This window comes from Ursus americanus, chromosome 10 (assembly GCF_024610735.1).
Source record: "Ursus americanus isolate L20-20 chromosome 10, mUrsAme1.1.p, whole genome shotgun sequence".
Lineage (NCBI taxonomy): Eukaryota > Metazoa > Chordata > Mammalia > Carnivora > Ursidae > Ursus > Ursus americanus.
Window position 1 is genome coordinate 59,971,501 of NC_142136.1, and position 13,485 is coordinate 59,984,985.

The 13,485-nt window shown below is 38.1% G+C and overlaps 1 protein-coding gene across 6 annotated transcripts in view; it reads left to right on the forward strand.

The window, feature by feature from the left end:
• Window positions 1–13,485, forward strand: part of MRPS31 (mitochondrial ribosomal protein S31) — a 59,641-nt gene that overhangs the window by 19,851 nt on the left and 26,305 nt on the right. For all 6 annotated transcript variants that reach the window (XR_015725969.1, XM_045796902.2, XM_087865168.1 and 3 more), the window contains one exon: window positions 2,754–2,897. Coding sequence is in view for 5 of the 6 variants with exons in the window: in XM_045796902.2 (XP_045652858.1) it covers window positions 2,754–2,897 (144 nt within the window). In the remaining variant the exon portion in view is untranslated. The remainder of the gene's footprint in view (window positions 1–2,753; window positions 2,898–13,485) is intronic.

Consider the following 13,485-nt stretch of genomic DNA (forward strand, 5'->3'; position numbering starts at 1 on the left):
ATAATTTTGTAATTGATATTTAAGTTCCAAGGGTAGCCTCCAATGGCTCATTTAATCTATCAGTTGCTTATATAAACATCTGATTTTTTCCCACTATTCAATAAACTCCTAGATATTAGGGGCTGGGTTTCATTGATGTTTGTATATCCAGCAGCACCTAGCCAGTGGCTGACAGATCATAGGAATTAGTTATCTTAAATCATAAATGCCTTTTTTGAACAAATTGAGCTATAAAATATCTATCCATAGAGGAAAGAAATTAATTTAATCAGTGTTTGTTCATTTAAACTAAATGCAACGCTAAGAGAACAACTCGCCTTCTCTTATTGTGGAAACTGCAACCTGCCGTGTATGATGGACAGGAAATACAAGGGGAACCTGGCTGGCTAAGTCCTCAGAGCATGTAACTTTGGAATTTGGGGTCATGGATTCAAGCCCCACCTTGGGTGTTGAGATTAATTTAAAAAAGAAGAAAAAGAAAAAAGAAATACAAAATGCACACATGCACGGATGATTCTAACAAGCTACTTGAAAAAAACCAAAATAAAACGTGCAGAAACGGAGAGTGGATCACCTCTCCCCTGTTGATGTGGCAACTTGCTTTGGGCACTTATTGTCAGAGCAGCTGCTATTGTCCGCCTAATGAACAGCCAGGAGAGGCACTTGGATTCTTGAAGAAGCCAGCTTGCTTTTTTTAAATCAGAAATCCTATTCTGTGAAACTGAAATTAGATGGCAAGGAAGCACTGAAGTTTTATGTGTTTTATAAAAAACATAAAATGATTGTACTCTAATAGGGAAAGTAATACACAAATTTATAAAAATTTACCCTAGGTATAACTTGGGTAGCTCAGTTGGTTAAGCATCCCCCTGTTGGTTTCAGCTCACGTCATGATCTCGAGGTTGTGGGATGGAGCCCGACGCATCCCAAGTTGCACGGAGTCTGCTTGTCCCTCTCCCTCTGATCCTTCCCCTGCTCTCTCTCTCTCTAGAATAAATAAGTAAGAATAAATAAATAAAATCTTTTTAAAAAATTTAATGAAGGTACTGTTTTAATAAATTATACTTGATCGAGTCTAAAGAATGTCTTTTGTTCCTGATTAAATACAATACCAACCACGTACAAACTTAAATTTAGCATTTATTCACTGCTGTTTTCCTACCACCTGAGATAATGCCTGACATATAGTTGGCATTCAATAATTATTTATTGATGGAATGAATGAGTTCTTCTGTCCCGTGATTCCCACATTTTGCTCCCCTCCAGGGTCCTACCACTGCTGCAAAGGATGTAGTCGTAGACCCTTCTGCTTATCCTGCAGTGATGGAGAGCTGAGACGCAGTATAGCTTAATGGAAGGAATTTTGGTATTTGATAGATGTGGATTATTCAAATTCAGATTCTGCCATACTAACTTCTCTGAGTTCCCCTTTCTCCATCTGTAAAATGGGGCTAATACATACCTCTTGAGAATTAAATGAAGTAATGTAATTCAAGTGTCAGGCACAGTGCCAAGACCACAGTGCACATTCAGGACATAGGTGCAGCTGTTAGCAATAGTAATGATGATGGTGATCCCAGAAAAGACATGGGTTGACCAGTGTCTACTGAATAAATCTATAAAATGTGATTGATAATTAAGTTATTTTGCTGTTCTGATTATTCTGTAAATGTGGCTAATTAAACCTAAGTAATGTGATCTTTCTCTGTATCAGACGTTCTAGGCCAGCATACTTAATACACAGCGGTCAGTCAGTGTGTGGTCAGGTGTGGTTGTACATGAACTTTCACATACAAGTCTGTGCGTGGACACGTTTGTTGTTTCGGATAAAGAGCTAGGAGTCAAATTGTTGTATGCTAAATGTATTTTTAACTTTTTAAGAAACTGCCAAGCTATTTTTCAAAGAGTTTGTGAGGTGAAAATATGATTCATTCTTGAAAGATCTCTTCAATTTCCAAAGCAAATGAATGATTGAAATGCAATATGATGGTGGTTGTAAGCTAACATTATATGAACTTACTCATAGAGTTGGTTGTGAAGATGAAATGAACTAATGCATAAAAAGCATTAGCACAAAGTGCTCCATATCCATTAGTAGTGTTGTCATTATTATGTTAATTTAATTTCTTTGGTCTGTAATAGTAGTACATTGTGACTTATCTTGACAGACTAAAAGATAAACAGGCTGGACTTTAAATATCAAAGTCACATGTTATATAAAAAATAGTCACATTCATGGGGCACCGTGGTGGCTCAGTCAGTTAAATGTCCGACTTTTGATTTTGGCTCAGGTCATATTCTCAGGGTCCTGAGATCCAGCCCTGCGTCGGCAGGCTCTGTGCTCAGGGGGGAGTGTGCTTAAGGTTCTCTCCCTGCCCCCCTTCCTTCGCTTGTGCACGCAGTCTCTCTCTCAAATAAATAAATCTTTTAAAAAAATGTTCACATTCATGAAAACATTTTTAAACAGAATACACATTCTTCTTCCTTTCCAGTAGAGGGGGCAGTGAGACTTTAGGGGCTGCTTGCCTAGCAGTGTAGTACAAGAAAAGCTAAGGCTTGCAGTCGTTGTCACTGTAGGCTTTTATGTCATCTTCCTTCAGTTTTAGCTCTCAGAGAGTGACCTTTCTTTATATATTGTGTATTTATAAGCCTCAGGGCCTGAAATATATTACCAATTTGGAGTTGATTATAACGTTTTTTAAAATAAAGGCATATACACTGACTTGTGATTATTTGAAATGCTTTTATTATAGAGACAGCACCTTCACTTTGGGAAGTGGAATTTGCTAAGCAGTTAGCCGCGGTGAATGAACAGCCCCTTCAGAATGGTTTTGCAGAGATGATCCAGTGGACGAAAGAGGGGAAACTGTGGGAGTTTCCAATTAACAATGAAGCAGGTAAGTCTTAATTTCAGAGGTTTATAAAATTCAGTATGGAGATTAAATCTGGCAGGTGTTCAGTCATAGAGTCTAGATACTTACATGAAATTCAGTATGGAGATTAAATCTGGCAGGTGTTCAGTCATAGAGTCTAGATACTTACATGAAAACTTTGTATAAATATATTTATGGTGTCCGAAAAGAAATTTGACAGTGTTTTATTTTATTTTTTTTAAGATTTTATTTATTGGACAGAGAGAGACGCAGTGAGAGAGGGAACACCAGCAGGGGTGGTGCGAGAAGGAGAAGCAGGCTTCCCGCTGAGCAGGGAACCCAATGGGGGGCTCGATCCCAGGACCCTGGGATTATGACCTGAGCTGAAGGCAGACGCTTAACTGAGCCACCCAGGCGCCCCAGAAATTTGACAGTGTTTTTTTTTTTTTTTTTTTTAAGTTAGGATTTCACTTAATTCTGGGCATTTGATAAGAAAAATAAATAAATGTAGCGGCACCTGGTGGGTTTAGTTGGTTAAGTGTCCAACTTTTTTTTTTTTAAGATTTTATTTATTTATTTGAGAGAGAGCACAAGTGGAAGAGGAGGACAGAGGGAGAGGGAGAAGCAGATTCCCCGCTGAGCAGGGAGCCTGCCGTGGGGCTCCATCCTAGGACCCCGAGATCATGACCTGAGCCAAAGGCAGACGCTTAACCGACTGAGCCACGCAGGCGCCCCTAAGTGTCCAGCTCTTGATCTCAGCTCAGGTCTTGACCTCATGGTCTTAAGTTCAAGCCCTATGTTGGCCTCTGTGCTGGGCATGGAGTCTATTTTTGAAAAATAATAAAAATTTAAAAAAGGAAGTAAAATTATATGGCAGAAATCCATCATGAATTTCTATGTGACATGAAAATGTTGACTGCAAATGAGGACTGTTTCCTAATTGCTAAGCAGGAGATTACCTGGAAAATCTCTCATACATTAAATCCTGGGTATAAGATTATATTTCAGTGTTAGAGAACATTACAACTCGGAAAGTTTTATGCTGGTTATCTTTTACTCATAAAACTATTGCATTAATGAGATGCAAGATTCTTGTGCTTGAAAGCTACTCAAAGCAAAAATGGTAGAAGGCTTCAAAATTTTTTGGAACTCTGGCTGCATACCTAGGTTCTTTAACTACTAGATGCTATTATCTACTTTCCTAAAGATTATTCTGGAGGTGTTACTTCTTCCTCCCTCAAAAGGAAGACAGTAGTACGATGCTATTTATTTTTTATGCTTTTTTTTATGTTATCGGCTAAACATTGTAGGTGTATTTTCAATTAGAAGAGATTCATTTACTTTTATGGTGCAATTAGCTAGGAATTGTAAACACCTCAGTAAGTCTTGGGAAAATGTAGCCCATATTTTAACCTTTGTAGTATTATGCTGTCACTGTAACATTTTTTGATAATCTTTCATTTGTTTGGATTAATAAGTGGAATGGAAGCTTAAATATCAGAAATATTTTGTCTTATATCTTCATAAATTATTACTTTGTGTAGGAAAACTTTTTAGAGACTGATAATTCCTTTAACAAATTCTGAATATTTTATGGATTTGTACAGTATATGCAGTAATAAAGGATACTATGTTGGTGTGTTTCATCTGTTATATAACATGTATATTTCTCAAAGTATTAGCTTTAACATACCCTGTGGTGTAGGTATCAGCGAAAGGTGGAAAAAAAGCCCAAGGACTTTTCAGTTGTGCAAACCAGAGTACAGATCCAGCTGTCTCAGAGATTGGCCATTTGCCTTTGAGGAAACTATTTAACCTCTTGAGGTTAAAAAACCAGATGAATTTCCGCATCTGTAAAATTAAAGATACCTCATTGGAAGAACGTAAGAACTAAGACAAAGTTATTTGAGTTGCTCAGCACAGTTCTTGGCATATAATACATGTAAATAAATGTTAGTTCATTTTCACTCTGTCTGAACACAGAATTTTAAAAGGAGAAAAAAAATTAACAGAATGCAGTGTGTGATATTAAGGGAAGATTTCCTTATTTGATGAAACTTGGGTGTTCTAAGTCCTCATAGTTAAAAACATGGTTCTAAAACCCAATATTGAGGTAGAATAACATGTGACTTTTTTTCTTTTATGATTTTATTTATTTATCTGAGAGAGAGCATGAGCGGAGTGAGGGGCAGAGGGAGAAGCAGACTCCCTGCCGAGTAGGGAGCCCGTTGTGGGACTCAGTCCCGGGATTCTGGAAACATAACCTGAGTCGAAGGCAGACGCTTAACTGACTACGCCACCCAGAAGCCCCAACATGTGACTTTATTTAGGAAAGACAGTGGTTAGGGGTTCAAGTTTTAAGTAGGTTGTATGCTTAATCTCACTAAGCCTCATTTCCCCTGTCTATGAAATGATGAGAATAAAAATAGGATTTATTTTATGGGATTCTTCTGAAAAACAGCTGAGGTTATACAGGTAAAGCATCATCAACCATCATCATCACTGTTCCTACAACAGCAGTAGTATGAGAGGGTTTTACTATGCTGCAAGGGTCTTAAATCGTAAACTGTTAGTGAGGATATGTGTTTTCTAGAAACCACCAAATAGGGTAACTGGAAAGTAAGGGTTAGTGTACATTGTCATTAGCAGTAAAACACTTGAGTTCATCAAAATCTCGAATGTCCAAACTCCAAAGAAATTTATCTTAAATCTGACCTGGGTTTTGAGAAAGTTTAATTTTTACAGAAGGAAAAGAAAAAAAAACAAAACCTGTCTTTTGGTCAGGTTAGAGAGATAAATGTGACAAGTTTCCATATACACTGTACATATTATTGATGCTTCAGGGTGGGAAAGGGAGGTATCTCATTTCCAGCTCCTTGAGGCAATTGTTATCTGAATGAAAAACAGGAAAGGAACTGTGGAAACTTTCTCACTTTGATCACTCCCCTCAATATACACTTAGGAACTTCAGAATAGTTTAAGAGACTGGCAGTAGAATTAGGAGCCTCAACAGTTAGATAATACTCTATATTTCTTATTTTTAAATTTAAAATTAAGAAAATATCATGCTCTCTCTACTAATAGTTAGCTTCATGAAGATCTACTTTGATGCTTTTGGGGAAAGGTGTTTTATTTTTAGGGGTGGGCCATGCCAGTTTCTGAATGTAATACTGAAAATGACAAAATGACGTGTCCTGTGTTTACAGCTTTACTTTCCAGTGTTGTGTTTTTCATTTATATAAAAAATTACAGCTTGTTGTTTTGCCACATAAGACCTATAATTTTTTTTCCAATTTGAAGTAGCTTTTTTCCGGTTTTTAAAAATTTTTTTATTTTTAAGAAGTGGTTTGTCCCTTCTGTTTTGCTTTGCCAGCGTAGAGATTTATAAGAGCAGTTTGGTGGCATTATTCCCACTTAGATTTTGTAGTAGTTATTATATATTGGATTGATAATAAAAACATATTTATTTTAGCTTTGACTTTAAATTTAAACATGTTTTTACCACTACCCAGTTAACAGAGTCTTGCTCTTGTTGAATAGTCTTTAGCCATATATATGCCACCAAAAAAGTGTAAGTGCAGTAAGTTTTGAAATGTATCGGTTTTTTTTTTTTTTTTTTAAAGACTTTATTCATTTGGGGCGCCTGGGTGGCACAGCGGTTGAGCGTCTGCCTTCGGCTCAGGGCGTGATCCCAGCATTGTGGGATCGAGCCCCACATCAGGCTCTTCCGCTATGAGCCTGCTTCTTCCTCTCCCACTCCCCCTGCTTGTGTTCCCTCTCTCGCTGGCTGTCTCTCTCTCTGTCAAATAAATAAATAAAATCTTTAAAAAAAAAAGTTTTATTCATTTGACAGAGAGGGAACACAGGCAGGGGGAGCGGGAGAGGAAGAAGAAGGCTCCCAGCGGAGGAGCCTGATGCGGGGCTCGATCCCAGAACGCCAGGATCACACCCGGAGCCGAAGGCAGACGCTTAACGACTGCGCTACCCAGGCGCCTCAAAATGTATCAGTTTTTGATGCATAACATGCTGTTCCCCAAAACTTAGTAGAACGACAACTAAATTATAACTGCTCCTGAATTCGTGGGTTTTCTGGTTGGTTTTGGCAGCTTAGCCGAGGGTGGCTCCCTCTAGAGTGGCTTTGCTCACGTGTCTGGTTGTGGGTGCTGGCTCTTGTCAGGGGAGAAGGAGATAACTGGGTTATATGTCACTCATCATCTCACAGACTAGCTTGGGCTTCTTCACATGACTGTAGTAGAGTTCCTAACGGCAAGGAAGAGCAAGGATTCATGTGTAAGTACTTTTCAAGCCTTTGTTTGCACTGTGTTAAGTAATATCCCATTGACCAAAGCAGGTCACTTGGCCAATGCTACATTCAAAGGTTTGAGAATCAGACTCCATTTATGGGAAGGATGACAGACTCACATTGTGAAGGGGCATGTCTAGAAGCAAAGGAGTGATATGTGGCTATTTGTCAATCTACCACCTTGATTTTTTTATTTACTTTTGTTTTAATAAAAATAATATATAGACCTTTAAATATCCAAAAAATTTTTTTTTCTAAAGATGTTATTATTTATTTGACAAAGAGGAGAGAGAAAGAGTGTGTGTGAGTGCACAGGCAGGGGGAGAAGCAGGCTCCCCGCAGAGCAGGGAGCGCGATGCGGGACTCGATCCCAGAACCCTGGGATCATGACCTGAGCCGAAGGCAGACACTAAACCTACTGAGTGACTCAGATGCCCCATCCAAATAAATTTTTTTTTAAAAATCTCTTTCAGTAAATATAAACTAACTCCATGTAAGTAGAAAGCATTTATGCCTTTTATCTTGAGATAACTGTAGATTCCCCTGCCACTGAAGAGATAATAAATATCCCGGGGAGCCTTTACTCACTTTCTCCCACTGGTTACTCACTGCAGAACCGTAGTACAGTATCACAGCCAGGCAGTTGGCATTGATACAGTGCTTCAGACATGTTCACATGTCACCAGCTTTACAAGTGCTCCTTTATACATACGTGTTTAGTTCTGTGCAGTGTTACCACACGTGGAGACTCACGTGACCACCGCCACAGTCAAGATACACAGTTCCATCACCTCAGAGAGCCCTCTTCCAGCCATTTAATGACCACACTTGCTTGCCTTCCACGGCCTCCCCCTCTTAGTCCTGGATCCCTGGCAATCACTAAATTCATTCGCCATTTCTATAATTTTGTCATTTCAAGAAATATACAAATAAAATTATACAGTATGTAACCTTTGAGAGTTAACTTTTTTTCACTCAAACTGATTAATTATGTGGAGATTTATCCAAGTTGTTACATGTATCAGTATGTTTGTGGCTTGTGTTTTTTTGGTTGGTTGGTTGGTTTTTTGTTTTTTTGTTTTTTAATCGAGTAGTATTCCATGGTTTGAATGTGCCATATATTTTGTTAAACCATTCACCTGATAAAAGACATCTGGGTTGTTACCAGTTTGGGGCTATTATGAATAAAGGTACTATAGATATTTTTGTACAGAGTTTTGTATGAATACAAATTTCCATTTCCCTGGAGTAGATACCCAGGAGTGAAATTGTTTGGTCATATGGTAGCTGTATGTTTAGTTTTTGTTTTATGTTTTATTTTCTTAAAGTTTATTTATTTATAATATCTACACACAACATGGGGCTTGAACTCACGACCCCGAGATCAAGATCACATGCTCTACCAACTGAGTTAGCCAGATGCCTGACATGTTTAGTTTTGGGTTTTTGGTTTTTTTTTTTTTTTTAAGATTTTATTTACTTATTCATTTGAGAGAGAGCACATGTATGCGTGGGGGGAGGGGCAAAGGGGGAGAGAGAGGGAGAAGCAGACTCCCCACTGAGGGGGATGGAGCCTGACACAGGACTTGATCCCAGGACCCTGATATGACGACCTGCGCTGAAGTCAGACACTTAACCAACTGAGCCACCCAGGCATCCCCTGCATGTTAATTTTTTTAAAGAAACTTCTAAACTGTTTTCTAGAGTGGCTGTGCCATTTTATATTCCCACCAGTAATGTGTGAACCATCTAGCTTCTCATTCTCAACCAGCATTTGATGCCACTGTTTTTCTTTTTAGATGTGTTTACATTCTGATCGATGTGTATTGATAGCTCATTGTGGTTTTAATCTGCATTTCCCTAATGGCTAGAGAGGTTGACGATGTTTTTCTTGTACGTGTTTGCCATCTGTATATCGTCAATGAAATGTCCTTGTTTTTTCTTCATTCTCTAATTGGATTATCTGCTTTTCTTACTGTAGAGCTTTGAGAGTTTTTTTGTTTTTTTTTTAATATTCCAGACACTAGTTCTTTATTGAATATTTGGTTTACATTGGGGTGCCTGGGTGGCTCAGTGGGTTAAGCATCCGACTCTTGATTGCGGCTCAAGTCATGATCTCAGGGTTGTGAGATCGAGCCCCGAGTTGGGCTCTGTGCTGGGCATGGAGCCTGCTTAAGGTTCTCTCTCTCCCTTTCCCTGTGCCCCTCCCTGGCTCTCTTTCTCTAAAAAAAAAAAAAAGAAAGAAAAAGAAAAAAAGAAGAATATTTGGTATTTTCTCCCAGTCGGTAGTTTGTCTTTTCATCCTCTTAACAGAGTCTTTCACAGAGCAAAAGTTTTTAATTTTGATCGGGTCCAGTTTTTCCTTTTATGGATGGTACTTTTAGTGTCAAGTTCTTTGCCAGCCCTTGAACCAGATTTTCCCATTTTTTTTTCTTTTCTTTTTTAAGATTTTATTTTTAAGCATTCTCTACACCCAGCGTGGGGCTCGAACTCACAACCCCAAGATCAAGAGTCCTACACTCTACCAGCTGAGCCAGCCATGTGCCACTCCCATTTTTCTCTCTAAGATTTATAGTTTTACATTTAAATTCATGATCCATTTGGGGTTAATTTATATGAGGTTTAGGTTGAAGTTCTTTCTGTGTGTGTGTCAATAGATACCCAGTTGCTATGGCACAATTTGTTGAAACGACTATCCTTTCTTGATTGAATTGTCTTTGCACCTTTGTTTAAAAAATTGGGCACATTTGGGGCGCCTGGGTGGCTCAGTCGGTTGAGCATCTGTCTGCCTTTGGCTCAGGTCGTGATCCTGGGGTCCTGAGATCGAGCCCCACATCAGGCTCCTTGCTCCGTGGGGAGCCTGCCTCTCCCTCTGCTGCTCCCCCTGGTTGTGCTCTCAGTCTGTCACTCTCTCTGTCAAAGTATTACCAAAAAAAATTGGGCCCATTTGTGTGGGTCTGTAGTACTCTGCTCGGGCTTCCATAACAGAACACCACAGACTGGGTGGCTTAGACAACAGATTAATCTTCTCATAGTCCTAGAGGCTGGAAGTCCAAGATCAAGGTGCCAGCAAGTTTTATTTTTCCTGAGTCCTCTCTTCTTGGTTTGCAGGCATTTGCCTTCTTGTTGTGTCTTCATGTGATCTTTTCTCTGTGGGCACTCCTCGTGCTTCTTCCTCTTCTTAAAAGGACACCAGTCCAGCTTATTGGATCAGGGCTCCACTGTTACAACTTTATTTAACCTTAATTACCTCCTTAAAGGTCCTGTCTCTAAATACAGTCACACTGGGGATTAGGACCTCAACCTATCAATTTTGAGGGGATATAGTTCAGCCCGTAACAGGGTCTATTTCTGGGCCCTCCCTTTTGTCCCATCAATCTGTGTGTCTGTCCGTCTGCCAATACCACACTTTTGATTATTGCAGCTATTTCAGTAAATCTTAGCATTATTGCTCCCATTTTATTCTTCCCTTTCAAGATTGTTGTAATATTCTAGGACTTGTGCCTTTCCATATAAATTTTAGAATAAATTTGTCAGTGACAAAACTTTACTGAGATTTTGATAGAAGTACATTAAACATAGAGATCAGTTTGGAGAGAATATCTTAAAATGTTGAGTCTTCCAATTTAAATGTAATTAGAAATGTGACTGATTTTTTTTGTGTTGATCTTGTATCATGTAACCTTACTGAACTGACTCATTAGTTTTAGAAGGGGTTCTTTTTGTAGATTCTTTGGGATTTTCTATGTAGACAAACATGTCATCTACAAATAGGGATGGTTCTATTTCTTCCTTTGCCATCTGTATGCCTTTTCTTCCTCCCTCATTGCAGTGGCTAAGAGTTTTAGTACTGTGTTGAGTAAAAGTGGAGTGGTAAGAGCTTACTTTGTTGTCTTGTTCAGGAACTTAGGGAAAAAGCCTTCAGTCTCTCACCATGAAGTATGATATTAACTGTAGATTTTTGTAGATGCTCTTTATGAAGTTGAAGTAGTTTTTTCTTTTTTTTCCTAACTTGGTGAGAATTTTATCAAAAATGGGTGTTGTGGGGGCGCCTGGGTGGCTCAGTTGTTAAGTGTCTGCCTTCGGCTCAGGGCGTGATCCCAGGGTCCTGGAATTGAGCCCTGCATCGGGCTCCCTGCTCCACTGGGAGCCTGCTTCTCCCTCTCCCACTCCCCCCACTTGTGTTCCCTCTCTCAGTGTCTCTCTTTGTCAAATAAAATCTTAAAAAAAAAAAAAAAGGGTGTTGTGGGGTGCCTGGGTGGCTCAGTCGGTTAAGTGTCTGCTTTTGGCTCAAGTCATGATCCCAGCGTCCTGGGATTGGGCCCCGAGTCAGGCTCCCTGGCATCTGCTTCTCCTTCTCCCTCTGCCTCTTTCCCTTCTCTTGCTCTCTCTCTCTCTCTCAAATAAATCAATAAAATCTTTTTAAAAGGGGGGAGGGTGTTGTATCATAGGACTTTTCTTCTTCAACCTGTTGATACGATGGATTATACTGATTTTCAAATGTTGCACCAGCCCTGCATACCTGATGTAAGTCCCACTCGATCTTGGTATATAAATCTTTTTATACATTGTTGGATTTGTTTGCTAATTTTGTTTAAAGTTTTTGCCTCTAAGTTCATGAGGGATCATGGGTCATAGTTCTCTCTCTCTCTCTGTCTCTCTGTTTTGTGGTTGTGTCTTTGTCTGGTTTGGTAACAAGGTAATACTGGCCTTATAAAATGAGTTAGGAACGTTCTTTCTTGTAGTTTCCAGAAGAGATTGTGTAAAGCCGATGTTAGTTTTCTTTCAGTGTTAAATAAAATTCTCAAGTGAAGCTATCTGGGCTGAGGGATTTCTTTTTTGAGATCTTTTAAACTACAAATTCATTTTCTTTAATAGTTATGAGACAATTCAAGTTATCTATTTTATTTTGATTTGATTTGAATTTTGATCCTTTAGTGGATTTTTTTTTAAGTTGTCTGTTTTTTTTTTCAAGTTGTTGAATATTTTAGTGTATAGTTGTTTGTGGTATTCCCTTACTATGCCACTAAATGGTTTCAGGATTTATAGGGATAACCCCCTTTTCATTCCTGTTTCAGTCCTCTCCTTTTTTCTTTATCTGACTTAACAGAGATTTATCAATTTCACTGATTTTTTTTTTAAAGAACTAGTATTGGTTTCATTGATTTTTCTCTATTTTTCTATTTTCAGTTTTATTTATTGATTTTATTGATTATTGATTTTGGATATTATCTTTGTTATTTCCTTTCTTTGCTTGCTTTAGGATTATTTTGCTCTTTTGCTAGGTTCTTAAGGTGGGAACTTAGATTACTGATTTGAGACTCTTTCTCTTCGTATGTATTCATTTAGTGCTCCATGTATCCGTCTTAGCACTGCTTTAGCCATGTCCCACAAATTTTGATTTGTTGTGTTTTCATTTTCATTCAATTCTGAGTGTTTTTTAAGTATATTGTTTAATTTTTAACCGTTTCCTATTGTCTTTCTGTTACTGATTTCTAGTTTGATTCCATTATGATCTGAGAATGTACTATGTATTACTCCAGTTATTTTAAATGTGTTGCAGTTTGTGACCCAGGATGTGGCCCAGCTAGGTGACTGTTCCATGAATGCTTGAAAAGAATTTGTATTCTGAAATAGTTTGTAGAGTGTTCTGTAGATGTCAGTTTGATAATATTTGTTGATGTTGTTCAGTTCTTTTTTATCTTGGCCAGTTTTCTACCTGGTAGTTCTTGAAATTGCTGACAATAGACTGTTGAAATCCCCACTATAATTGTGGGTTTTTCTATTTCTCCTTTATTTCCATCTTTTTTTTTTCTTTCATGTATTTAGAAACTCTGTTGTTTGGTGAAGACGTAATTCAGATCACTATGTCTTCTTGGTGGATTGACCCTTTTATTATGTTTTTTTTTTCTCCCTAGTAATTTTTTTTGCTCTGAAGTCTGTTTTGTCTGATAATCATACAACCATTCATGCTTTCTTTTTTTTATTAATGTTAACAAGATATATTTTTCTCCATGATTTTATTTTCAACCTTCCTATGTTGTGTTTGAAGTGAGTTTCATATAGAAAGCATGTAGTTGGATCCATGTTTTTATATTCGCTCTGCGATCTCTGTCTTTTGATTGGTGTATTTAGACCATTTACATTTGGAGTAATTATTGATTTGTTAGGACTTAAGTCTCCTATTTTATTATTTGTTTTCTGTTCATTTTCTCCATTTCTCATTCTTTTTTTTTTTTTTTTTTTTTTTTTTTGCCCCTCTTTGGCTTCCTGTGGGCTATTTGAACGTGTTTTAAGATTCTATTTTGT